This window comes from Catharus ustulatus, chromosome 2, assembly GCF_009819885.2.
Source record: "Catharus ustulatus isolate bCatUst1 chromosome 2, bCatUst1.pri.v2, whole genome shotgun sequence".
In the NCBI taxonomy this organism is placed as follows: domain Eukaryota; kingdom Metazoa; phylum Chordata; class Aves; order Passeriformes; family Turdidae; genus Catharus; species Catharus ustulatus.
This window is the reverse complement of record NC_046222.1, coordinates 105,767,094-105,779,114: the sequence shown is the minus strand read 5'-3', so window position 1 is coordinate 105,779,114 and position 12,021 is coordinate 105,767,094. Positions and strand designations below refer to the sequence as shown.

Genomic DNA, 12,021 nt, shown 5'->3' with positions numbered 1-12,021 from the left:
AAAAAAATATCAGAGCCCAAAGGAGAATTAAAAACAAGCACCTTATAAGAGCATGAGAAAAAAAACCCAAAATAACTACCCCAACAACAAAACAATCACAGGCCTAATATTACTTAAGGCATAATATGGCACTCCCTGTTACAGATTTTTTCATCCTAGATGCAGTTTTCTCAATTTAAGAGAGCGATGTGGCATTTTAAGGTAGTAAAAGCCATTTCAAAAAAATAAACAAAATAATCATTAGCTACAGAGGATTAGTAAACATTCCCAAACTGCAAAATGAATGAGTACTAAGGCACTGCATTTTGTAAGCTACAGCTGTTGACAGCTACACAACAAGTGCAGAATCCCATTATGTGACCAGTGAGAAAAGAGGAGCAATCAAATGTAGCGCCTGTCCTCAGAATCAGGATATTAATCCTTCAAATGAATCTCATTCACACAGACAAGAACATTCCAACAGTCTGCAGAAAATAAGAATGCGACGTGCAGGTATCTTCACTAACTTGAGTAACAGAAACAACAGTCTCACATCTGGACAGGAGGCTCACCTACACTTCTTGACAGGCTTAATTAACTCAGGCAGAAAACCTAAGCTAATACGGTTACACTGTGCCTGGCATTCAGCTTCACATCGTCCATCTTTCAGACATGCAAAGCATGACAAATAATTGTTGAAGCAAGACAACAACTTTTCAAAGTCAGCTTCTGAGCCCTCATTAACCCAGAAAATTTGTTCCAATTTGGACAGGTCGGAAATTGCTCTAAATATTGAAAGCCTTCGGGTCACCAGGCTGCTACAAATTTTGCTTTGGCTCCGAAAGCAAATGCCTCCTACGAAGCCAAGGCAGACCCTGTGGGCAAAAGGGCTAGGGAAGCAAAGCACAGTAACAGGGATCTTCAGTCTTATGCTTTACAATTCTTTCATTTTTTTTTGCAGTTGAAGGATCTTGAGAGAATTCAAGATTTTTAATAGTCAAAAATATGTTTGATCCTTCTACTCGTGGTTAAAAGAATTTTAATTTTCATCCCTTACTTTTTCAAGTACCTGCAAGTTTCTAAATAGGTTGATAAGGACAAAAATGAAATAATAATTAAAAAAACCCCAAAACTTCACAAGAATAGAATCAAAATGCTAACCTTAAAAATGAAATGCAAGCTAAAGCAAAGAATGCCAAACAGCCAATGGTTCAGCTAACTCACTACCATCACCCCTTTTTAGTGAAGAAGTTGCAAAGCCATCTGAGTACATTTGCTAGAACAGCAAAATGTGTTTTTTCCAAGGCATCTCAGTGATTTAAAAAATAATTATGCACAGTTTACAATGGGAAAAGAAAAGCCAATTACATTTACACATTGATATTTATTTTTTAAACCAGTGGTAAAAATGGCTACCTAAAAACAGAGGCTAATGAAAATTAAAAGAACAAACGTGGGGGGTATTTATTAAAGGCCTTCGATAGGTACACCTTGGGCAGTCAAAAGTCTCCGAGGGGCTTCAAGGTGGACGATGGTCACGAATTTTTCATCCAGTTGAAAGTTTGCTCCATTCACATATCAGGGGTTAATCCTCCAATTACAGTTTCAGGTAATGAAGTAATTTACTCCAAGTTTGCCCCCCCACTTCACTGTTGTTTGCATCGCTCAGGGCCTCAGACAATAAGGTGTCCTTGAGCTTGCCTAGAGAGGAATTGTTTTGTCTGGATAAAATGGGAGAACAGTAGCTGACAGGCTGTAGAGTTTTAGAGTTATACACTAAAGCAGTACAGGATCTGAAAAATATAAAAGCTAAATCCTAAGGCTTCAACATGGCAGAGACAGAGGAGAGTTGGAAGTCAGTCAGAATTGACCTTCTGCCTCATTCTTTAAACATGGCATTTTTATTTTTTATTTATCTTTCGTTAATGACCTCAAAGAATTACAGGTCCACATACTATCAACATTCTCTTGAGCAAATGAAGTAACCAAGTACCAAAACAAAGTGCAGAAAGCACAGCCTGAGCTATCCCTGTGCCATAAATCAAACCAGTGAACATTAACCACGTAGGGCTGCAGCAGGAATTAGGATTGCAAGGATACAGCTGAGAGCAGGGCTGCAGTGCTGTGCCCCACACTGCACAGCTCACGCTGCACACTTACCTGATGAAGTAATCTCTTCCATCTCTGTTTGCCGTCATCTCCCATCCATAAGGTGTTCCCTGGTTCAAGCTCCAGGTCCCTGAAGGGTGAGGCCAGCCTGAAGACTTATTCCTGTGGCTGCAATTTTGGAAAATGTGGAGGGGAAAAGACAGGGGAAAAAAAAGTTATTTCTCTCTTGTACTTCATGTGATTCACTTGACATCCAAGTACTTCATAGCAGTGAAATACAGAGTCAAAGCCCAGGCAATGGATCAGAGTTTAGCAGATCTATTTACATTTGTGATGTTCTTTTAGTAGAAAGATATGCTGTCATTTCTAACAGTCTGAGTTCAAACCTTTGGTTAGTGAATTTGTCATTCTCCATCAGTCCCACATACACAGTGCTAATTTTCAGTAGTTTTTAATAAAAGGAACAGGAAGCATTTTTATTCATCACCATTCCTTGTTCAAATGCCAGCTCTCAGCACAGTTTTAGAGGGGAAGAAAAATCCATCAAACCAAACCACCCACGACACCACTGCAGATCACACACACAGTGCAACACCTGGCACGAGGAGCATCAACCTTCTCTCTGTTAGGAAAACATTTTTTGTTTCCTTTGCTGGAATGAAGGAAGGCCATGACACTGCTGCATAACATGCTAAACTGACTGAATATTAATTCTTGTTGCATTTGATCATTATCCATTAAGCTCTCCCACCAAATAACCTTTAAAAGGCTGCAGCATCTCTGAGCCCACACACTGTTATATCCCACTGCTCCAGCACTCTCTGCTATTATTCCCACTCCCCAAGAAGAGCTCAGCAGCACTCCCAAGGGACAGAGTTTCCCCACTAATCTGAAATATTTTGTGAGGTACTTTCTATTGACTCCATACAAAAAGCTATTCAGGTAGCAAGGACCCACCATAGTTTTCCACAGGAATCCCCAATGTTTGCACATACGCTTTTTCCCTCACTTGCAGGGATTAAGCTAGATATTACTGCACATTCCCATTTTCTCCTGTGGGACTTAAGAGGTTCAGGAGACAACAAAAAAGTCTTTAGCAAAATTAGTCAAGTAATTAATATCTACGTACAATCTGAAAAAGGGAAAGTGGAGAAGAGGCGGCAAGGCAACCAACAAAGCTAAAGGTCAGCTAAGAGCATGTGACAGACAGGCAAATAAGAATGAGCACCCAACACTGAATACAATCTGAAATTCTGAAAGGAAAACCAAAACCACACAAAATAAGGGCATGTTTTGAATTAGTTGTCTTCCTCATTTCTATCTTTTCTCCACCCATCATTTGATATCACAGTTTAGTTTCACCTGTTAGATTTATTTAAGTTCAAATTGTATCAAGGAACTTAGTACCTCTTGCCACAAATAGAGATATAAGAACTTCTTTTCTTTAGAGAAATGGAGCACACTGTAACCTGACAAACTCTCCTGAAGAAACAGAATTGGTCTCCACGGACAACTCAACAACTGATTGTAAATTGCTAAATTCAATGAAGTTGTGCATAGCTAATCTTTCCCAAAGGAGGAATGTATCATTAAAAAACAAACTAGCTGCTTCACCCTCCCCCTTCATTTCAAGGATTAATCACAACTGAGAAAAAATATGGTGCTTCAAAATATAATTTACATGTAAAGTAGAGCATTACAATGGAATGCTAGGTATCATTTGGTTTATCAATTACATTAAGTACTTTATCTTGAAAGAGTGGAAAAATGTTTCTGTTAGCATATTCAAACACTGATATTTGCCATAAGGCACAGCTTTAGTCTAATATTGAAAATGCTAGAACTCTTAAAAAAATTAGTTCTTCAAGGGTTATCAAACACATAAATGTCAGATATGCTACACTACCCCAGACAAATGCAACTAATCCAATTCTGATCTAAGGAATTGATTAGAAAACAGTCATACAAGGAACAAATCCAAAATACTTTCAACACTCTCTCATGCAGTTTCTTGTTAAGCTGAGCATAAACATTCCTTTTCCTCCACATGCTTGAGAGACACTAAAGGGTCCCTTCTTTTAGACAGGAGCCATTCTACAATGCAAGAATGTCAGCTCAACTACATCTACAGACTTCAAATAACACTTCAGAGTATTTGGAATCCTAACCACTGCAGTTAACTAAGCACACTAGAATGTAACCTTTTTTATCAAGACTGTATACGTGGATACCCATCTATTTAACAGTTTTCATTTTAATTAGATGTGTTTCACAAACCCTGTGTTATAGTTTCACCATCTGTTAAATGGATACAGTGACATTTAAATTCCCAAGTAAAGTACGTCAAACTATCAGATAATTTCTAGGAGCATAGGACAGTGATGATGATCAATATTGTAACTCTCTGCATTCAAATTAAGGGCTCATCTTTGTATGGATTATAGCATTAGTGGATTTTAAGGTAAATCTAATTCCCTTGAAAGCTTTTTTTGAGTCCTTAAAACATTAATGGTGTCAGAACCATGTCATATATGATGGGTAATAACTGTCCTACTTAACTATAAATATGTCTACATCTGATCTACTCCTCCAGACTTTCTTATAATCAGTGGGATACAAATTAGCACTTGAGACACTGTATGCACCTACATTAGATGTGTGAAAATTCACTGTGGCTCCACAGGGAAAAAGGACATAATTTTTCCTACAGTTATTGTGCAATTCAATAATAAACACTCATGTCATAACAGTAAAGCAAGGTCTTTACACTCAGAGGTGACTAGGATTCGCAGCTTCCTGTACAGCTTGAAAAAAGGAGCTAGTGAACATCTACATGTCCCTTCACCTGTTGAACATAATTCTGCTTGTCTTCAAGAATTATGTTCAGTGGCCACTATGAAGGGCAAAAGATGGCAAAGAGGAGAGAAATCCCAGAAATGATAAGCAAGTCAAGCATTTCACTTGGGGGAAGAGAAAATCCATCTTGATAATCTCTAAGTCAACAGGATGCCTTAGTGGTGAGGAAGATCATCAGGCTCTGGGAGATCCCAGTCCAAATCCTACCTCCGTGCTGGTGATCTTGGATAAATCCCTCAGCTCATTGACCACCATTTTCCATTTCTTTCCTGCACAGGCAAAGGACGAGCACACAAGATTGCCTAGATTTATGGAAGACTTGCACACTGACAAAGACCAAAAAGATAAAGAAAATGCACCTTCTACTTCAGCAAGGCTGAAGAGGCAGCACTGGCACTGCTGCTGCTCACTGCCTGCTGTCCTCCACCCTCCCTGCTTGCTCACAGCACTGGGACTGGCTGCTGGAGAGCCTTCGGGAGCACAGCTCTCAGGTGTCAAACTTCACTGTGAAAGCTAGGCCATGAAAGCAGAGGTCTGAAAACAAGGCAGACAAGCTAGAATATCCCCTCAACATGCTTTTGAAATTCCTGCTGCAGAAATATAAACCCTGATCTCTCCAAATTGCTTTATATTAAACAGTTGTTCATTAAATCACTAAAGTGGTGTGTAAGGAATCAATGTGCCCTGCGGAGGGACGTTCTGACTGATAATGCCACAGCTCTGCCACAGCAAACATCTTCAGGTCAGCCTTTTTTCTCCCCTGCCCTTGAGGAATGACCTGAAACATAAAATCATATGTAAAGTCTCCTGCACTGTATCACTGGTATGCTCTTGATGTGATACTCGGCATAAACCATGCCATAATAAGAGGTGCAAATCTGTAGCATTATCCACCTATTTTTTAAAGATCAAAAGTGGAACAGTGTGAATTTTTTAAGCATACTATTAAAGCTTAATGTCCAGAGCAGTTCAGATAGTGTTAATGATGAATGCAGAAAGTAACACCATTTCTTTTCTTTCAAATGTGGAAAAAACAAATGTTTAAATAGGTTGAAAAATTCAATTAAAAAACCCCAAAACAGTAGTATCTACAGAGTCAGCCAGTAAGTATGTCATATTGCCCAAAACATGTTTTTTTAACCAGCAATTGGAGATTCCTTTCAATAGGTCTTCACCATAGAAATCTTGACAGACTTTTTAACTGAGCCACCTCTATAGCCCAAGCCTGTAAATTTTGTTATAAATGTAGCACTTCCCTCAACTAGTGGAAATTAAGCTCTCTGGTTGTTATTTTAAAACAGCATAAACTGTCACTGACATAAAAGCAGTATTCTCATTCTTCCAGCATCTCCTGCTTCACATCAGTTGCTCCTCTGCGAGTGAAAGAAAACTAGTACACCTTAAAATTAGCAGCTATTTTTTGCCATTCAGATTCATCTCTACTTACTTCATGGCCTGACAGATGGTCACATGGCAACAAAAATGAATGGTAGAACAGAAACTGCACTCTTCAGATAGTTCTTAGGCAAAGACAAGACAGAAAGCACTCAGTTAAATTGAATGTCCTAATTGTATTTAGCATATTTTGTGTCTAATGGGGCACAACACACAGTACAAAGTTGGGGCATGTCTTCCAAAACGCTCCCATCAAAACAGCTCCCCTTGAAAAATTCTCCTCAACAAAACTTTTTCCTGTGCATTATTTTCTCCCAGAGTTGCTTTTAGTTAATATCTGTTACCTCACAGGCTATCAAAAACTGAAATTATCCACAGAGTTCATAATTGTTTAAAATCTCTGTATGTGGAGCCATATGGAGCCCTATGATTTTCCTAAATATTAATAATTTGAAACATTAATATTCTGTGTATACTTTTTCTTTAGGTATTAGTAACTTTTTAAGCATCTACCTTGGATTTCCTCAGTTGGATTAAAATAGTGGAAGGATTATGTTCTAATCTTCTTTTATAGCAATCCCTTGAACTGCTGCAACTTTTGTGGATGGCTGAAACTACAGAATGTTTATTATGGGGATTCACATTATAATTCTCTGTTTACCATTTGGATATTCAATGTCCTGGAATCATCTTGTTCAACATATTGATGTTTCTCATAGTACTTCCTCATATACAGGAATTCCTTTTTCCCAAAAGCACTGTCTGCAGGGGCATCAGTGACTCACACAAGGCCAACCATGTAGCACAAGCAACTCAGCACTGCAAATGGAGTAATGGTGTCTGTTGCCTGGGGACCAAGAAAACAGCCCAGTTTCTCAGGCTGCTTGAGCCTGACTCTCAGGCTCCTCAAGGACACAAACCCAAAACAAAGATAAAACGCCTGTGGTGTATGTGACTAACCTCACAGACTGCATTTCTAGGGGGGTCTTCTCCTCTGTCCAATGAAATGCCTGTAAGTTGTTTCCCATTATGTACACTATTTAAATCCATGATTTCTTTCAATAAATGCTCTTTCTTGTTCGTGTAAGAGAGTGCCTTGTTACTGTGATTATCACGGCTCCAGGAACCGCACACAGTAACCGGTGCCGATACACTGGCTTCCTTTACATCATCATATGGAGAAAAACCTTCTGAATTTTGAGTCTTGCCATGTAGCCTGGCTTCATTTCAATGCTCCATTGGTACAAAAGCCAGTTCTTTGCTTCCCAGATGCCAATACATAGGTGAGTCCCTCTCTTACCCACCTTAAAAGAAAGGCATCCTGAACAAAAGCCACACTGCACTCCCAGAGCTGCTGAAGGACATGCAGCTCCACAGCACAGAGGCTATTCTAGCCACAGCAATCCCAAGGAGGTACTGAGAGGAACACCAGAGAGAAAACATTTTGTATTATTAGTTTTTAAAAGTAAGAACACCACACCTGAAGTATCTGCAGGGCATGTCTATCTGCAAATAGGAAACATTATTGTGACACGAGTGGAATTCAGTAACCGTCTCTCTATGATATTTAATCTTCCACTGCCTCAGGAATTAAACCCTTTTTTCTCAATCCAGTTCTCACCCTCTCCTGTCCCAGAAGAATACTGCAATACTTTTACCTCCATCCCAGCACTTTAACTTGAAAAAATGAGAAATGAAAGTTTAAAAGAATCTGTAGAGATATTATCAGAATCAATCATCACACCCTGCTACTGAAACTCTCCTGAGGGGCACACAGACATGATGGACAATAGTTTCTGGATGCAAGATCAAGGACACTGAAAGACTTCTTGTCTTTGTAGAGATCAGTCCTATAAACCCCCAGAGAAGTCCTACCAGAAACACAAAAGAAAATTAACTGCTCCAGACACCCCCTGCTGAGTAAAAAACTTAATTCATACTGAGTCTCTTATTACTAAATCACGTAAATACAGAAGGAAACCCCAATGACTTCAGATATCCTTCATCTTCTACAGCCCACATGCTTTCAAATCTTTTGATGGGCAAGAAAGCAAAAGGGTTTTAATCCTCATCTAAATGTGTGTTATTTTTGAACTTACGTGTGCCACTTAAAAAAAAAAATTGATGAGTACCATCCCATAAATGAGTTAAGAATTTCAAGCTTGCAATTAACAAATCACTAAAGGTAGAATGGCTATCCAAGACTGTTTTTCTTATTTAATCATAAAAACAAAAAGTAAAAAAAAGTATTTTTTTCCTTTGACACCTGCCATTCTCCATAATTTTGCAACACAGCCATGCTGTGGTCAAAGGTAGAATAATGTTGCTGTACGTCAGGCTTGTCTGAAATTTTGTCCCTGCAACATCAGGAAAATGCAAATGCTATTCAGAAAATAAAGGCATTCACCTTTCTTGTACCTAGTGCTAGGTTTTTCTGTTTTCCTAGTAAGGTCTATGAATAAAGTCAGGCTGCCTTGCACCAGTTGTTCAGACACTGTCTCAAAGTTTTTCTTTCTCAGGCATTAACTACACCCCAAAGTCTGGCTGAAGTAAAAAATTCCAAACTTTTTTTCCTGTCCCCACCTTCCACCACAGATGCTCTGAATTATTCACAATTTCACCAAGTACCACTTATTCTTACTCTAAAGAGACAATGATGCTAAAGGCTTAACTTGACCTTTAAATCCTTTGGGGGACCAGAGAAAACCTCAAGTACAACTCAAAAATTCATACTGAACTCCTCTACAGCAATTCAAAATTGTCAAGGAGCTACTTTTTTAGAAAACCCTGTCAGACTGTTTTTGTCACAGATTTCACTAGCTTCCATCTCATCAATGCCTATAGTATTTTTTTTCTAAATGGCAGTCTATGATTGAGAACAGAAGACACTCCAATGAATTATGTATTCCTCCTCCAGAAGCCATTGCTCCTGCTGCCAGTCATGAGACAAGGGTCCACGCTGTGTAGCTGATCTGAAAGGTAAGGGATCCCTTTTGCCAGAGATTCCATGGCTGCCATGGGGAACACTCTGTGACAGCTCTCCTGCCACACAAGCAGGAAATACAGCAGCAGGTGCCCATCATTTCATCAGGGAAAAAGAGGGCAGCTCCACATAGCCATAAAAGTCTATTCGTGGACTTTGTGAGCCACTCACAGGCTCCAAACGCTTCATCACCAATTCCAGACTCCTGTCTGTATCACAGGGAGGACAGAACGATGACGAACAAAACCACAGGCCTTTCAAAATGCACACTGTACCCATTACACACCTCACTATACAAGCAATGGCTCCTCTCAGTCAAACTACAACATGATGTTACCTGCAAACAAGCTTTGTTCTAAGGTTCTATGTGTAGAACATTTTTCGCCAGGTGTCTTCCAAAATTTCTGTTTTTCTTTCCTCTCTCATCTCTAACTGATGTGTGCAAAGACACAAGTAACTGAACAGCACAGAGAAGTACCTATGGAACATGTGTTTGCCTTCAGTTAGATAGAGAGCTCCTCAGAACTGAGTGGTGGCTCCTCAAAGAGCCACTGCTGTCCTTTGTGGATCCATAACTATCAAAGGTACAGGCAGAACACTGGGACAATGTATGAAACAAACTGTGAGGCAGTGCTGCTCTGTTCCAGGCACTAACAACCTCCACTTGCCTTGGAAAAGGGACAAGGTAAAGGTCTTGTCATTCTTTAAGGTACCTTGCCTACACCAGAATGCTTCTTTTCTTGTCTCTGATTCCACAGAAAGTTATAAACTCTTTATCACTGATATAGCTGTTTCTTGCACTGCCCTGTTCTGTGTAAGCTGAGTTTTTCCTTTTAGCAAAAAATGTGCACGTATTCTGACTCTCTACAGTCATGGTTATCCAATTAATGCACTTTCATGTCTGTTGTTTGTTTTGTTCTGAGTTTTTTTGGTAGGCTGGTTTCACAGGCTTTTTAAAATATCTGATACAGGTCACATTTTTCATTTGCCCGTCTCTTCTCCCTCTATGTTTTATATCCGTTATTATTAAAGATGTGCCCCCATTTCATAGAAAACAAAAGTCACCATCATATTTCTTTTAGACTGCCATAACTTCTCATTTAAAGCACACTGACCCCATTAGAGATCCAAGTCCTGAAGGAATTGCTTTCACCTCCAGAATTTTGTATTGCTAACAAAGCAGCAAGTAATGGTTGGGACTTAGATGCTTGTGAAAGATTCTTTGCCCTTCTGTTCCACAGGATGCTTTAGCTTCATGCCGATGTGAGCTAGAAAGTGAAGGTCTCTAAAAGCTGATGTGTGAGAGATGTTTTTCTCTGTTTTAATGGGGATTTTGACCTTAGGCTTTCTCAGGCCTACTCAGTATTTCAGGAGGAAAAAAAAAAAAAAGTTCAACAAAACAAACTAATGAAAGTATATGAAGCATATTGGTCTCTTTCTCATTTAGTAAATGGAATATTGATATTTATTTTTAAATCTTCTGAAAAAAACCTTTAAAAATTTTTTTTCTCTCTCTAGTTCATGCTGGAAAAATCTTACCACATGATACATAGCATAACTCTAGACTGGGCACCAAATTAAGTTTCCATAAAATGCAATCCCTGACAAAATCATAACTATTATCAGATGCTGCATTTTATCCCACATATTATTTTTATGGAGTTTTTTTTTCTTGCTTGAAAGTGGTGTTACTTTTGCTCTCAGTATTGTGCAGCCATGACTCACTGCTATGTTTCAGGAAGAAATTCAGGAATTTCACTATTTCTGCCTTATGAAAATAATGTCCCATAAAGCTTCTGACAGAAATGTAGTCCATCTCATTGACTGCATTGTTACTAATAATGAGAGTTTATGGTAGAGAGTAGAACACTGGAAACACAATGCTGTAAAGTGGCATCATATTTTAAACAAAAGTAGCAGTAGAACATATAGTTTCTGAACACCTCTTACACAGCTATTTTATGCCATTAAAAATTGAGGTGTATATAGTTATTAAAATTCAATTATGCACACTGCATTTGGAAAAGCAAAAGGGAATCTCATTTTATGCATAGTAAATTTTGAACTTTTTTCTATACCTTTGTATGAATACAACCTGACTGCTGTGAGCCAAATCGACAATCATACACTAGAAAAAGCAGCTTAGAAAAATTTTAAGCATTTCTTGGGAGATTTTTTCTATTTTTGTAAAGATGTCACTCATGTTTCAGGCCTGTGGTCACCTGGAAATTCTTCATGGCATACTCTTGCTGGAAGATGACATTTTAGTCTGTAGAAGAGTGACTTTGCATTGGAAGGATAAAGTAAATTGCCAAAAATGAAACAAAATTGCTTTTCTAAACCTGGATTAAAGCCTAACTTCATACTGCTTGGTTTTGGTAGGAGCTCTTTCTACATGTCAAGATGAGCTCCATCAGCAAAAGAGTATTATAAAAGATCTCGCTGTATCTTAATTAAGAGAAGAGTACTGCAGAAAAAAAGAGAAGAGTGAAAACACTCTCATATTTACTGGTTCTTCAGATTTCTACTATGACTTAATCTCCCCCTTTTCCATTTCCTGGGAAATAAAATGAAATTAATCAATAAATTAAAGTCAATAAATTAAATAAAGGTAACCTATCTTCAACATGTGTTGTAAATGAAATTAAACCAATACTATCCTCTAAATTTTGGAGGTGAAAGAAAAAATATTATCTCTA

At 38.5% G+C, this 12,021-nt stretch overlaps 1 protein-coding gene across 5 annotated transcripts in view; it reads right to left on the bottom strand.

Moving 5' to 3' along the window:
- FRMPD4 (FERM and PDZ domain containing 4) overlaps positions 1-12,021 on the bottom strand; it is a 300,820-nt gene that overhangs the window by 111,951 nt on the left and 176,848 nt on the right. For 4 of the 5 annotated variants that reach the window (XM_033052215.2, XM_033052211.2, XM_033052210.2 and 1 more), the window contains exon 2: positions 2,140-2,256. In XM_033052215.2, coding sequence (XP_032908106.1) covers positions 2,140-2,256 — 117 coding nt within the window. Of the gene's footprint in view, positions 1-2,139; positions 2,257-12,021 lie in introns of those variants that run through there. The other variant, XM_033052214.1, reaches the window with a different exon arrangement.